The following is a 13822-nucleotide window of genomic DNA, read 5'->3' as shown; positions in this document are numbered from 1 at the left end:
ATATAATCTAATAAAACGAAATATGACCCATTCTGCCTACTAATGGTCTATTATCTTCGCTTTAACTCAACTAGGTGTAATAAGTACATGATTTAATAACAATTAATTTAAAGAGCATGTCAAAATGCCAACTTATCCATATGTATATATATCATTACCATTATTATAGGTCACTTTTAGTTCTTCTACACAGTTTATAATTTATCATTTTACTTACTTTAGTTTTTGTACCGAATGGACAGCTAGTGTCATCTGTCTAATCATACTACTAAAGATTAAAAACTGTATCCCATTATAACGGTTTTTATTAAGCAAGTGTTGTTGACTTCCAGGTGTTGCCGCGCAAGTGGTGTGTTTCTTCCTTTACGTGTGTGTGCTAGGAAAATGTATAAAACAGTAATATTCTTCTTAGCATGGGGGTGTTTTGCGCAAGATTGGAACCGGCAGTACATGAAGAAGGAGCATTCATTGGTGAAACCGTACCAAGGCTCGGGGATGAACATGCCTAATTGGGACTTCACTGGCACGACAATGGTTTGTTGTAAATTCTATTTATAACGTATTCTTATTGCTCTAAAGTCAGAATCTCATTTTTTGATGTCATGCAACACAGTTTCTTGGTAATTATAGGAAAATAAACAAATTGCTTACAGAGGTACACACCAAACAAGCATACTGAACAGGTCAGACACCATTTGGTCCTTACCACAGTTCTTTGCTTCTCTGGAAATACTAGTCGATTGAGCGGCGTATGTCTCTACTATTAGCTGACAGAATAGCGTGTGTGGAAATATGATCGCAAATCCATTTAGAATCAATCTACTTCTGGATTGAGTAACCAATGACGTAGCGTTTTCTTGGAACAGCTTCTAGTTTGTCATAAGTTTTTAAATCTTTATTCTGGTTAGCCGAATTACAGCATTACATTAGAATGATTTTTGTGTTTTTTTTTTTGACGTTTTGAATTATAAAATCGTACATATGTTAATATGTCAAAATGTGCACGAAAGATTTTTACTGCGTATGAAATGCATTGATATTTTCGTAGTGAATATTAACTGATAAGGCTTGGCTGAAAACATTGATGAATCTGTAGGTTATTTTAAAAATACATAGCTGTTATACATTAGTTTTCGGTAGAGTATATTTGTTGCCACTAAATGAAAAAAAACTTAAAACTCAAACTACAAACGTATTTCGCATCTTTCAACTTGTGGGTTGCAGTTGTTCGTCTGAACGCAAAACGTAATTAGGTGGGCTAAAAGTCTCTGATTTTTATTGCCACTGAATAGATTTACGGATAGCCTTAACTATCTTTATAATTTAAAAGTACAAAGTACGTTAATTACGTCTGCTTAATGTATAAATATTTCCTTTTGTTATACCGTTTGAATTGCTACGCAATTGTAGTCAGCATTTGTCTCCGATTTTGATGCATACTATTGTTAACAGTGCTTATTACAACGCTTATTCAAGGAAAGCTCTGCGGTAGAGTACCCGATGACAAGACACTAAAAGGAAATTGTCACCGTATAAAATATATATATCTCAGGTTTTTTGCGTTCCTTGGAGCCTGTACCATTTTCCGCTAAGGACTTTATATTTCTTTAATGAATTTCAACGATTATCCATTATTACCTTCAGGTGCAGACTACTTTTCTTCAGGGATATTAATAATTAGTTCATCTGCAAATGTGCCGCTTCTACGAATCCGTCCTACTTGTCGACAACCTGACTGAAAATATTGTTGTTTATATATTTATTCGTGATATGAAATTGCGAACAAAAACTACAAGACTAGATATGAGTGTTCGTTTGTAACGCATTTTCTCTCAGATATAGGGGTAACTTAATACCTTGTAACTGCGATGTACCATGTTCTATAGTTCCTATTGCCGAATTCAAAAGATCTTTCAAAGTGGATTGCTCCATACTAGAAGATTAAACAACTTGAAATGAGGTCGGTAGATACCAAGAGATATCTTCCTTAGCTGTACTTCAATAGGTTAAATGGCAAAAGTGCACTCATCGAAAAGTTTAATTTTCTGATAAATATACCGAATTTTTTCCTGAAGTCAACTGAAAACGTTTGGATCACAGGTCTAAATAAAAGTCGCTACCTTTAACGGTTCCAGTGAAGGAACTGGCAGATTAAAGCTCAATCTGAAATGCAAGTCAAACGTTTTTACAAGCCGTTCATTATGGAAATTACCATGCAGTAGGTTATAAAAGTACCTTTCTTCTGTCCGCAGGTATCATCTAATTACATTCGATTAACGAGGGATAGTCAATCCCAGCAGGGATCTATTTGGAATAAGGTAATTTAATATTTTTTGAATAGTAGTTTAAAGACAGAACCCATTAATCATATGTATGATTAAGAGTTAAAGCTGAATTGTATAACCCTTGCAGGTGTTTTACTGAATTTATAGTTACGATAATGCAGTATTATAAGCTTTATGAATCGCACGCTCACGGTGCTTTGTAGTATTCTAAGCAACTTGGGCTCCAGCTATTCAGTTTCAATGGGTCTATAAGATGTAGATGTTTTTATTGTCATATTTTGTTGTTTAGTACTCGTTTAGCTCCACTCTGTTTTTGGTCGCGGATCAGAAAACTTACTTTGAGCAAATAAATGTAATGTGCGTTATACTAGTTACATTAATACGGGCATCGATGAACATGGTTAGCACAGGCGTAAAGCGTGATCAAAGACAATAACCAATGGCAGAACAAATTGTTATACCATCCGTAGACTTTGCTGGTGGCATTGGTTTTATCTACTTGGTGTGTGCTGTATCTACTTCTATCATTAATAGTATCATATGGCCAGCATATAATGTAACATTCACCCTAGCAGTCAACGTAACTTAGAACTGCCGACCCGCAGGTTCCTGTGAAAATGTACAACTGGGAGATTCAAATACAGTTCAAAGTTTACGGGAGCGGAAAGGACCTTTATGGTGACGGATTTGCAATTTGGTAAGTATGCATAATATATTTTATAATAAAAACATGCTCTTTTTTTGCTTCAGTTTAAGTACTGAGAGTTCTTGTTTCGTTCCATACATTAAATTGATATGAGAAAAGTATAGGAGAATTGCTATTGAGTTCCGTCGTTGTTTTCTTGCGATACTCTTGTATTTTACCTATCACAGCGTCATTTCATTCAAACATTTCGTTGTATCTTCTCGTGGCGTTCTTGACAACTCTGAATGCAACGAAAGCTAATCTGCTGATATTTCTACAAAGTTAAATTGATCTGCCATCCTTTGTGAGTCTTGGATCAATTTATCCTAATATAAACTGCTGTGTACGAGGTGACGTAGGCAACCTATTGTAATTTCCACTTCGGGTAACAAAACTCTCCATAGAACAGCCGTATCAATTAGTGGGAGTTGCATAGCAGTCAGTGACGTATAAATTTGTTCCTGTGCTACTGTCCGTCACTCTCGGCTTCCAATGTTTCGGATCACAAATGATACCGGGGAATACATCAACTAAAAATGCATAGATAAAAATTTTTGATAGGTACTACGAAAAGCTATGACAAAGAGGACTAAAATCAAAGCTGTACTTTCTCATCATGTAGGGAACAATTACTCTTTGGTCGTAATGATTGTTTTAATGAGAGTTTATAAATTTGAGGAAACTCGCTGATCGTTTCTAATAATATCTAAAATTTTATTAGGTACACAAAAGATCCATTGCAGCCGGGCCCCGTATTTGGCTCTCGGGATCACTTCCAGGGACTAGGTATATTCCTTGATACATACGCAAATCAGAATGGACACCATAATCACGGACATCCATACATCAGTGCCATGGTAAATAACGGATCACTGAGCTATGATCATGACAGAGATGGAACTCATACGGAATTAGCTGGCTGTGAAGCCAAGTTTCGTAATAGTGAATATGATACATCGGTGTCAATCCGCTATGAACATGACACTCTCGTAGTGTCCACCGACATCATGGGTGAGTGCATTACTCGAATGATGCTTAGTAATTTAATGGTGGTCCGACCATGGAACTGTTGATCTTTTCCCACTATACTGCTAATTTGAAGATGTCAGATTTCAGATATCAATTTACTTGTCGCGATATACCTTTCTTTGCACATCCAAATTTAGTGATCCCTTGGCAATAAATCCGAATTACATTATGGTAATGCCATAATAATTGTTTTATGACTTTCGAAGGAAGCAAATGTACAGCCTCAGAAGCACTACTCATTAATCGTCGGGCTAAAAAATCTAAACGCTCATTCTAAAACTCTTTTCTCGTAACAAAAAGAAAATCCTAAGGTAAAAAATAAACATCTTTATTATTACGCGCTTCGCTTGACAGGCAAAAAAGAGTGGAAAGAGTGTTTCCGTGTTTCTGGGGTTCGACTACCTACAAAATATCACTTTGGGGTATCTGCAGCCACTGGAGACTTATCTGATAACCATGATGTCATTGGTATCAAGGTAAGTACGACATACATTATTGCCGTTATAAAGCTCGCTCTAAAAAGTTCACATATAATGATCTTAGTGATAATCTTAGTGGTAATTAATGTTGTAACACGAATACATATTATCAGAAATTATAAACATGTGCTTTGATTTCGACTATGAAAATACCTAACATTTTAATAAGCCTACAGATATGACAAATGCATTGGTTCATACCCTACCATTTAAATAGAGCAAAGATTTCTCAGATTTGCTGTATTGTGCAACTAACGTTGTTGGTCTTTATTCAATTCTAGGTGTTTGAACTAGATGGAAATGATGCAGGGGAGGTGGAAGCACGTGAATTCATTTTGCCTCAGGCAGAGCATTTCGCCCCGCACAGAGGTATCGTCAAATAAATTTTGTTCTGACGCATACGTGGGAGTGGCGTTCAATTGGAGACACTTAATAGATAATGCAGTGGGCAGCCGGCTTAAAGTGAGCAATAGAAGTAATGCGAAATTATGATATTCGTTGTGCATATGTTAGTTTGGTACGGAAGTAATGATGATTTTCTATCTGGTGTTCCCTTTCCCCTTCTATTCTTCACTGTTTGATAGCTTTTTATTCCATTCGAAAGTGCCTACTTTTTTTTCGTAAATCTGCCGTAATAAGATTGTGCAATGAGCTAAGTTCTTGGAGTGAAAAGGTCAGTTCCAAAGATGGATATCCCTGCTGAAAAACAAGCCTAGGATATTCGTGTCGTATACGGTGTGGGGTCTATGATCGAAAGGAAAACCCAAATGTGACTGGTAAAATTTAACAATTGCATCTTGGAATAGTAGGATGTGCCCCGTATCAATCGGCCATCCGAAATCGATGTGGATAGTTTAAAAGCGCTTGCAAAACAAAACAACTAGAGGACGTCTCCTGAATTGGACAAGAAGACAGACACTGCGCTGATGTGACTATGAGCACGTGTCTTCAATTTATGAGAGTAATTCAAATATTAGAAGCCTGGATATTTCATGAGCTAAGTGAAAAGAGCATGGAGAATTGCGTTACGTTGTCTTCCAACATCTCGCTAGGCACTAAGCAACATGGTAGTACAACTATAGGCTCTCACATAGCATTATTACGAAAGACAAGCAATAATATCTCCTTGGCAATATGAAGTAAAAAAAAGTAACGACTAACTTTGGAAAATACGCCTAGTGCAGAGTTAGATATTGCTACCTGAAAAAAAAATGTTTTCTATTTAGTGATACTAGAGGCATACATGTGAAATGTTTCAGAAGAACGAAACGGTCAATAAAGATTCAGAGATGTTTTAGTTGGATGGAATGAATCATGCTATACGGCAAGGACTCAACGCAAGGGCAAAACAGAGTTTATTACTTTCCACGACGATACTAGGCCGGACATAAAAAACGGTCGTTAAAGCCGCCATGAGATATTTTGAATTGAACGTTCTTTTGCACTCACTATCTTCTTGAAGCATCTGTCGGTCTGATAGATCAATTACCAACTTTTTCAATCACCGGCAAATTAAAGTTGACAGTGAAAGTGATTCCCAAAATTGGATAGAAGAGATCTTCAACATTAGACCTAAAGAATACTTTTGGAAGGAAATAACTATTAAATATATATAAATTGGTCGGAGTACGAAGAAAGGTCCTGAAAGTGACAGCGAATATATAATGCTTTTTTTTGCTAGAATTCGAATGAAACGCAGCGCTTACTGTCGAATAAAAAATCATTACTTATATACCAAACTATTACATACGGTCTTTACCAGGCACCCTGAACATACTCGAAATTAGCCGAAGATATCTATGCAGGATTTCAGCAACATTCTGCCATGGAGTACTGTCTGACTGCGAAAAGAACATGCACAAGAAACATTTGTCTATATTTGGCTACTCAAATTACAGTAACTAAATGCCAATTTTTTAAACACGATTGTTATGCGTCCAAAGGAAAAGTTGAATGGCGATTTCGGTAACTAAACCCCTCATTTGTCTTTTTTTCGATTAATTCATTCCAGATCACATCGATGACCCACCCCCAGCAATGAGCGGAACAAAATTCTTTTTTGTTGTATTATTCTCTATGTTATTTTTGATGTTTTGTGGCATCGGTGGATGGTATTTCTACCAAAAGCACCAAGAGAACGCAAGAAAACGATTCTACTAAAAGAAAGTGTTGTGAAGAGTTTTGGTGCATAATAGAGGTTCTTGCTGTGTCGTATGGAACAGTTTGTCAACAATGAACAGTTTCGTCTGCTACGATTCTTTGATATCTATGGATACGTTATACCCTGTGAAGAAGCAACATGCCTGACCTTCTTTTTGAGACTTCACAGCACGAGTTAAAAGGGAAGAAAAACAAAAACAGATATTTTGTAAAAATCGTCGCGACCCTTAATCCTGAATGCAAGACAGCACCTTACAGGAATAAGGGTAAGATAAGTGGCATCATCTGTACACTCCAAAAATCTAGTTCACCTTCCAACCTTACTTTTTTGCTTTCACCGTATATTCTAAAGAGAGAAATCTGGCCTTTCTCGCAATTTGTGATGATTGATAGTTAACGACCACTCAGTCATCAGCTTCTGTTCAAACAATGAAGACGTTTCTGTCTCTGTAGTCGCTTCTTTCTTTATCGAGTATAAACAGTCAGAAAATGAAAACGAGAATCGCTCTGTAGTTGCTATAACCAGTTAGTTCAGAGGTCAGATTGAGGTTTGCCTTTTATTAGAGGAGTTCATTAAAATGTACACTTGGTGGTTTGAAAAAATGGAATAAGGCACGAGGTATCCAGAACCCAGTGCGCTATGAATGTAGAACCTAACTTGTTTGACATTATTACTACGTCGTATTATCGTACGAACAAGAGCAATACAAATAAAAAGTAGCGAGAAACCCAGTTAGTTAGCTATTTCTTAGTAATAAGCTATATGGAACGGTTTTCTGAAAGGAGGTACTTTGGTTTGCTATTTCTAGTGACCCGTCAGCCATATGTGCAAGGTATCACCGAGGCCAGGTGTAAATTGTAATCTTGTTAATTACGGCGTAGTAGCTTTGAAAAGTGCTTTCCTCCCTAAAGCATATGCCGTCACGAAATTTTATCTCTTCGCTTGTATTCCCCATCGGTGTAAGTAGCAATTTCGAGGAGATGCCACCGTTGGACGTAATCGTACGAAAATTTCCTAATTAAATTTAATACGATTAATGTGTGAAATTTTGATATTGGCCTTCTTTTATTCAGTGTGAGTGCTAAGGCTGACTGGTTAAATTTCACGTCGTCAAAAGTGCATGTTTTTATAAATAAAAACCAGAGCGAGTGCCTACCTGCGCTTAATACTGCATTGTTAGAGAACTCATAAGATAATCAGTAAATAAAAGGACTGGGCGTTTATTTATCGAATATTCTACACGTGCACAAAGGCACTCATGGAGATTCAGGTTTCCAGAAGACCATGCGAACAGGAGTACCCACCAAGACAGAAGGGATGTTCCAAATATAGTCACAATGCGATACATTTATATCGGCTGCGCGGTTATCTTAATATAATCTACGCTAAAGAAGATTTGCATATTGGAACACCGTTCGCGTTGGGGCAATATTGCTGTGCAGTGTAATTGTAAAACGTTGTCAATAATCTAATAAAGGATCATATAATGTTCGTTATTTGATAAACAGTGCATGATATCCTACATAGTGCAAACAATAGTGAGATAGCCTCTAGGGGGGGATACAATCATTGTATGAAGACAAAACCGTTAAAATTGAACATCCGCCACACGTTCTTTGTTCTCTTAGACCAGGCCAGCGTTTCTAATCTAATTTTTGTTGGCATCTTTATTGCTATCGCTGTCTCTACTTTCTAATAATTTCAGTAGTTGAACCTCGATGTGCCATTTGTTTGTAACAGTTTAATTAAATAGAATGATGTGGGCTTTAAAAAGGATCGAAGTTGTCTATATACAATAGTGGACCTTTTTTTTTTTCGAATAAAGAAGCAGATAATAAAACAGATGTGCGACTGTGTACAGAGTTTAACGTGTTTTGATAATGACAGTGGCAATACTAACAGTAACAGACAGATGGTCATTCCATTGTGTATTATAGGTTAAGCTGTGGTCATATGTGAATGTGTGTAATAGGCGTACATACCATGTGAAGCCAGGTACCTTTACTTGAGGGTTTAATATATAAGTGATGATTAAAAAGAGAAGTACACTGGCAGAAAAGATAAACGAGAAATGAACCAATAGAAGATGAAAAATAAAAAAAAAATACTATTTATATACAAATTCCGTTGTTATTTATTTACTGCAGCTTTTAAGAGGATTCCCATTATCTCGTAAAAAGATACAAATCTATCTAAGTTAAGGTAGATTCTTATCTTTTTGCGAGTAAATAATAGTAAATACTTCTATGAAATGCAGAACGATAAGATAATACATAAATAAATAAAATACTTATACTTTGAGCTCCGTTTACGAAAATAAGCATTTCTTGTGTACGGGATGACCTTAATTACAATTGAACAAATTATTTCTGCATGTACCGAGTTATGTCGTAAATAAAAGAAAATTATCTGAAAAAGTTCCCATATTGGGGCGGGTGAAGAGCTATGATTTTTCCAATTCGTACTTCGTGCAAGACCTTCGAAAAATAAAAAGTGTGGTTCAATTTACGCGTATTTCATAAGGTCTTGTTTTAACTTTTGTCTTCAAAGCAAGGTAGTCTAAGTCGGACGTTTTCCCTCATCATATGATGATGACCAAACGAATTTAAGCAGGCCAGACTTTAAAAGATAACTCCCAGACAAGTACAACCAAAAATGCTCCTCATCTTTGTTTTTTCGGCTTGAAAAACACATATTTTGAAGATCGAAGTTGCTTACTTGGAACTTGCAGGTTTACTAATTATATTACTACAAACAGGGACAAATAAATGAGATATTAAATTCAAAACTACAATAGAATAATTTATAAAAACATTTTTGATTTAACCGCCGGTGGTCTGATTTTACGTGCTGTTAGAAGGTATACGCTACGACAGCGGCGATGCGACGATTACCGCAATCACGTATATATATGCATGCAATGAAACAGCCACCTCGAATCAGCACAACCTTGACTGTAAAGATTTTATGGAAAAATCTAGCAACAAAAAATTGATTTCTTACGTGATTTCTTGAAAAATATAGCTAAAGCGTGAAATATCTATTAGAAAAATGTTAGATTGTTTTTATCTTTTTGTGCCTCTATGTTTCATGTTTTACGTCCGGTGTCGCTGTTAAGTACTTCGTCAGACTTTATTTTTCGTAAAGTATTATTTCATTCCTTGGTATTACTGGCTGACATATGACCATACAATGCAATTACGGAATCTGTTTTTATTTCAAAATGGTGAGTTTTGAAAGAAAAATGCTAGCACGTAAATTACCATTGAACCCGCAACGCATTTGCTGGTTACGCTTTCTTTTATCCGCGACCGTTTCTAAGATCTCCACATTAACCTCGACTTTTTTTTATAGAGAAACTGCTCAAAACCCATTTTGTTCGATAGATCTTTCTGTTTCAAGCAAAATAGACTTCCTCTATTTCCATTTGTCTGGCCAACGATATATAAATACATCACAATCAATGTTAACAAATAATTTTGTTTTAATATTTTCAGTGGAGTATGAATTTTAGCGAATTAGTAGTTTCATTCAAGAGTTACTTGAGATTTTTTGGTATTTATGGTTGATGTTCGACCACAATTAATACATATCGATATGTGTTTTCTGGAACTAGCAAAATGTTCACTAATTCAGTTTATTTTAATCTTTCGCTTTAATAAATAAAACGGGTAAATATCTTGTTACGCATTGTTTTTACTTATTGGCAAATCATGCGTGAAGCTAATAATGCAGCTACAGTGAAAGTAACCCCATTATGATAAAATGCCCTATATCTCGATATTTACGTCTGGCATCGTTGTTAGGCGTTCCATCGGACGGCTGGGTCCCAGCCATCATGAAACGTGTTGTATGCCTATGTCCGGCTTCGAAGCTAGAGCACAACGTGTCCCTAAGGTTAGCAGGCAAATACGTTACTCACCAAGTTTTCATGGAGAATCGTCAAAATACTAAAGCAGGTTTATCTATCGTTCGTCGATTGTCATAGATTAAGCATCTCCAAGCTACCCACAAACTGGGCTTGCATCCCAAAAACACTGTCTAATACGACAAGTAGGCCAGAAGTATCACTGTCTTTTTTTCGATAAATCTGTAAGATCCAGCAAATGATTTCAGGACTTCTTGTACCTCCAATTGTTGACAAAGATTTGAAAGAGATGCTGTTTCGGTTAAATTGTCCAGCCTTCTGCGTAACCAGTAATGCGCAGTAAACCCTATTAAAGACTCATTTCAGCGAGGGACATTTGATCTCCAGGCGGAGCGACGTCGATGGCCCCTCGCATCATGCGACGGAACCAAGTCGACATCTTTTTATAAGAGTACTTAAAAAGAAGGCATACTTCGACAATTTTTGAGACAATGCCGCTATTCAAGAGCTTATTTCTGAATTAGCAGATGTGCGCGAAAAAGTGACCAAAAACTGCCTGGAACGAGCAGCTGTTATGAAAAATATTAAGGTAGCCTACCATACTTATGCTATATTGAGGCCATTTCTTTGCATTTCATTTGTCACAAAGAAAGATTTATATAAATATATTCAGTTATTTTTGCTTGCGTCTTTTATTACCCTGCGTAGCGTTTCGCCTTCAAGCAAATGGGCTGTCAAAGCATAAAAATTCAACCTTCTTAATACACGATATTTAGGCCAAACTTTACATAATCATCGGGCTATTTTGGTATAGACATCACGCAAGTTTGCAAGTTTTGTGACGAACAAAATTTGCAAACCTACGTAACACAAAAGAAGTGTCTGGAAAGTTTGGTAAAACCTAATAAAGCAGAAAGTCGTACGTTGTGGCACGACTTTTTGCTTTTTAGCTTTAAGTCAATTTAAATAACAGCTTGCGGAGGTATTGCCCTCAATATCCAATAATAAACGCATCCATATGGCACGAATAGTTTTTTTATTACTTAAAATAGTATTTTTATTGAATATAACACTATTTTCTAAAATATTCAATATAGTAGTACAGCTTCACAGACCATGTAACAATGGTAACTTAAAGACAGGTCAGACTAAGTTACTGCTCATTTTGCCTCTGGACTCAAATATTGCATAATATTTTTCTTTAAGACAAGAAGAGATGGAAATTGTGCCGGATCTAAATGAAGTCGCCGAAGTTGCTCAGTCGCAACGTTGAGGGCGGCCGTTCGGTTGTCGACTTCTTCGTCCCGTTCGTAAATTGCTTGGAATCCTTCAAATTGCTTCGTAACTTCGCTATTAGGTGGTATACATTGATCCTTTGAAGAAGACGTGTTTGAAGTCGTTTTTTTGAAGCCTGGCGTTCTTGCACAATGTAGATGTCTTTCTTCACTCTTGTGATTGAATTTCTGATTAAGCATCGTGCTCAGTAGAAGCATTGCACAACTCTGATATCGGTGTCGATGCCCCCAGATGATATCGAACGATCTATTATTATGATTGTCGTGTGTTGATTTTTGCACGTACGCCAGTTGTTGTTGAAGCTTAGAGCCAGCATCCACCATAGAATGAATCAAGTGCAATTGAAGGAAGACAGCAAAGTTGAAGTTGCGAAATGCCAAATGGCGAAGCGCGCAGCGTCCAAAGTCATCGAGTATGAGATTATCAACATTCTGTGAAATAATAGCACGTACATCTCGATGGAATTCAGCGAGAACGAATGTCCTTCTCAATCCTGTCTCAACAAGATGGCCCATTTCAAGTCGCATTAGTGAATCATTACTACTCGAAGGTTCATGCAAGACGGCTAGGAACTTAAATACGAAGTGCACTGCTGACCGAACGTAGCTAATGTCGATCTGGTCATTCGATTTGTCTAGCGTTAAATCGACCAATGAGTTTACAAGCACTTGTAAACGCAGTAAGCTTCGTCGAGTCTTTCCTAAACGAAGTATTTCTACAGCATCGGCTTTGCTCATCTTTGGCGAGAGTAAACTTGGGTCATTCTTGCCAGCTTTTTTTGGGATGGCAAAGTGTGGCTTGTCGAGTAGAATATTCGAACAGGGTGTTGTTAGGTTAACGCAAAGCTTTGTAGCTTTCGCCACACGACCAAGCTCATCATGAGGCAAATTCTTTTGGTTCGGTAGTTCGTTCCCGGTGCTTTCTAGTTTTTCTATTGTTTCATAACTAGTGACGTCGTTTGCATTAAGGGTAGAGTTTGAAATACCCGTTGTTGTCATTGTGGTCGTCGTCTGTTTTGATACGTCATTTATATCGGTTATCGCCGCTGAGTCTAGAGGTGCGATACCGAATACGCCTTTAGTAGTTAGCGCTGCCGGCCTGGCTGCAAATAAATAGGTAGAATCTACTAAAGAAAACAAATTAAGCTTAAAGTAGGATGAGCGAAATCGATAAACTTTTGTTTCTGTTCTGTCTGGTACTTGATATATCGTTTGATGAGGCATGTGAACTTCGAACGTATAAATAACGGATCTGAAAACTGGCATTCGCTTTTTATCTAATATAATAATAGGATGCACAACACGGAATACAGTTAAATTAATAAGACAGTCTGTGAAAATTAAAGTGCGTATTCAAAAACGATTCACTTATCGTGCACAGTTTCTTCTCTTGCTGAAAAACGTCGCTATCACAGCTTTTTGCTTGTGGCAAAGAAAGCAATCAAGTGAACGTATCATATCACCCATTGGCTAAACAAAACTCAGTAGGAAATAAGTTTATAACCAACCTTTCTTGCGGCACTGTTTTTTTGGTACAGACAACAACGTATCTTCTTCCTTTTGATAATGACCGTAATAATGATGGCTGTTATTACTGTTGTTTCGTTTCATACTTCGAAGTATGATACAGCTGCGGTGCTCCTGTGAGCTTAAAACAAACCGACAGTTCTTTTAGCTGTTTCCTGCCTCCTTTTCTAGGCGAAGGCCTTTAGGCGGAGTAACAACTCCAAATTCCTTGTATCATATAGAAAAATCTTTTATAGTTGTAGGTTGTTGTTTAAGTGTAGATTTTACCCTTTTGAGTTTTTCGCAGAAGCAATATTTAATGCGCACTCTTAATGCGCATTACGGAGTTACGGTTATAGCACCTTCGACAAACAATGGTAATGATATCGCCTTTCAAAAAATTTTCATTTTATCAAGCCGTAGACTATTACCTTCTATTAAAGTCAGCTTCTTCGGTCTTTGTGTTTTGGTCATAAAATCATCATAGAGGACTAAGTAGTCTGTTTACCTTCGT

The 13822-nt window shown here is 36.8% G+C and overlaps 2 protein-coding genes across 7 annotated transcripts in view; one reads left to right on the top strand and one right to left on the bottom strand.

Annotated features, from left to right (window-relative positions):
* LOC111265788 (VIP36-like protein) overlaps positions 1–8502 on the top strand; it is an 11036-nt gene extending 2534 nt beyond the window's left edge. For all 3 annotated transcript variants that reach the window (XM_022842710.2, XM_022842707.2, XM_022842706.2), the window contains exons 3-9: positions 333–534; positions 2253–2318; positions 2891–2982; positions 3692–3981; positions 4354–4475; positions 4760–4847; positions 6490–8502. In XM_022842710.2, coding sequence (XP_022698445.1) covers positions 385–534; positions 2253–2318; positions 2891–2982; positions 3692–3981; positions 4354–4475; positions 4760–4847; positions 6490–6638 — 957 coding nt within the window. In that variant the 5' untranslated portion in view covers positions 333–384 and the 3' untranslated portion in view covers positions 6639–8502. The remainder of the gene's footprint in view (positions 1–332; positions 535–2252; positions 2319–2890; positions 2983–3691; positions 3982–4353; positions 4476–4759; positions 4848–6489) is intronic.
* Positions 8503–11524: 3022 nt separating this feature from the next.
* The window catches only part of LOC111265792 (uncharacterized), a gene marked incomplete at its 5' end in the record, with an annotated part of 3283 nt that continues 985 nt past the window's right edge, over positions 11525–13822 (bottom strand). The window contains 2 exon segments of one of the 4 annotated variants that reach the window (XM_022842713.2): positions 11525–12926; positions 13311–13450. In XM_022842713.2, coding sequence (XP_022698448.1) covers positions 11668–12926; positions 13311–13413 — 1362 coding nt within the window. In that variant the 3' untranslated portion in view covers positions 11525–11667. 4 annotated transcript variants of the gene reach the window in all.

This window comes from Varroa jacobsoni, unplaced genomic scaffold, assembly GCF_002532875.2.
Source record: "Varroa jacobsoni isolate VJ856 unplaced genomic scaffold, vjacob_1.0 scaffold_1010, whole genome shotgun sequence".
Classification (NCBI taxonomy): domain Eukaryota; kingdom Metazoa; phylum Arthropoda; class Arachnida; order Mesostigmata; family Varroidae; genus Varroa; species Varroa jacobsoni.
This window is presented reverse-complemented; position numbering and strand designations above follow the sequence as displayed.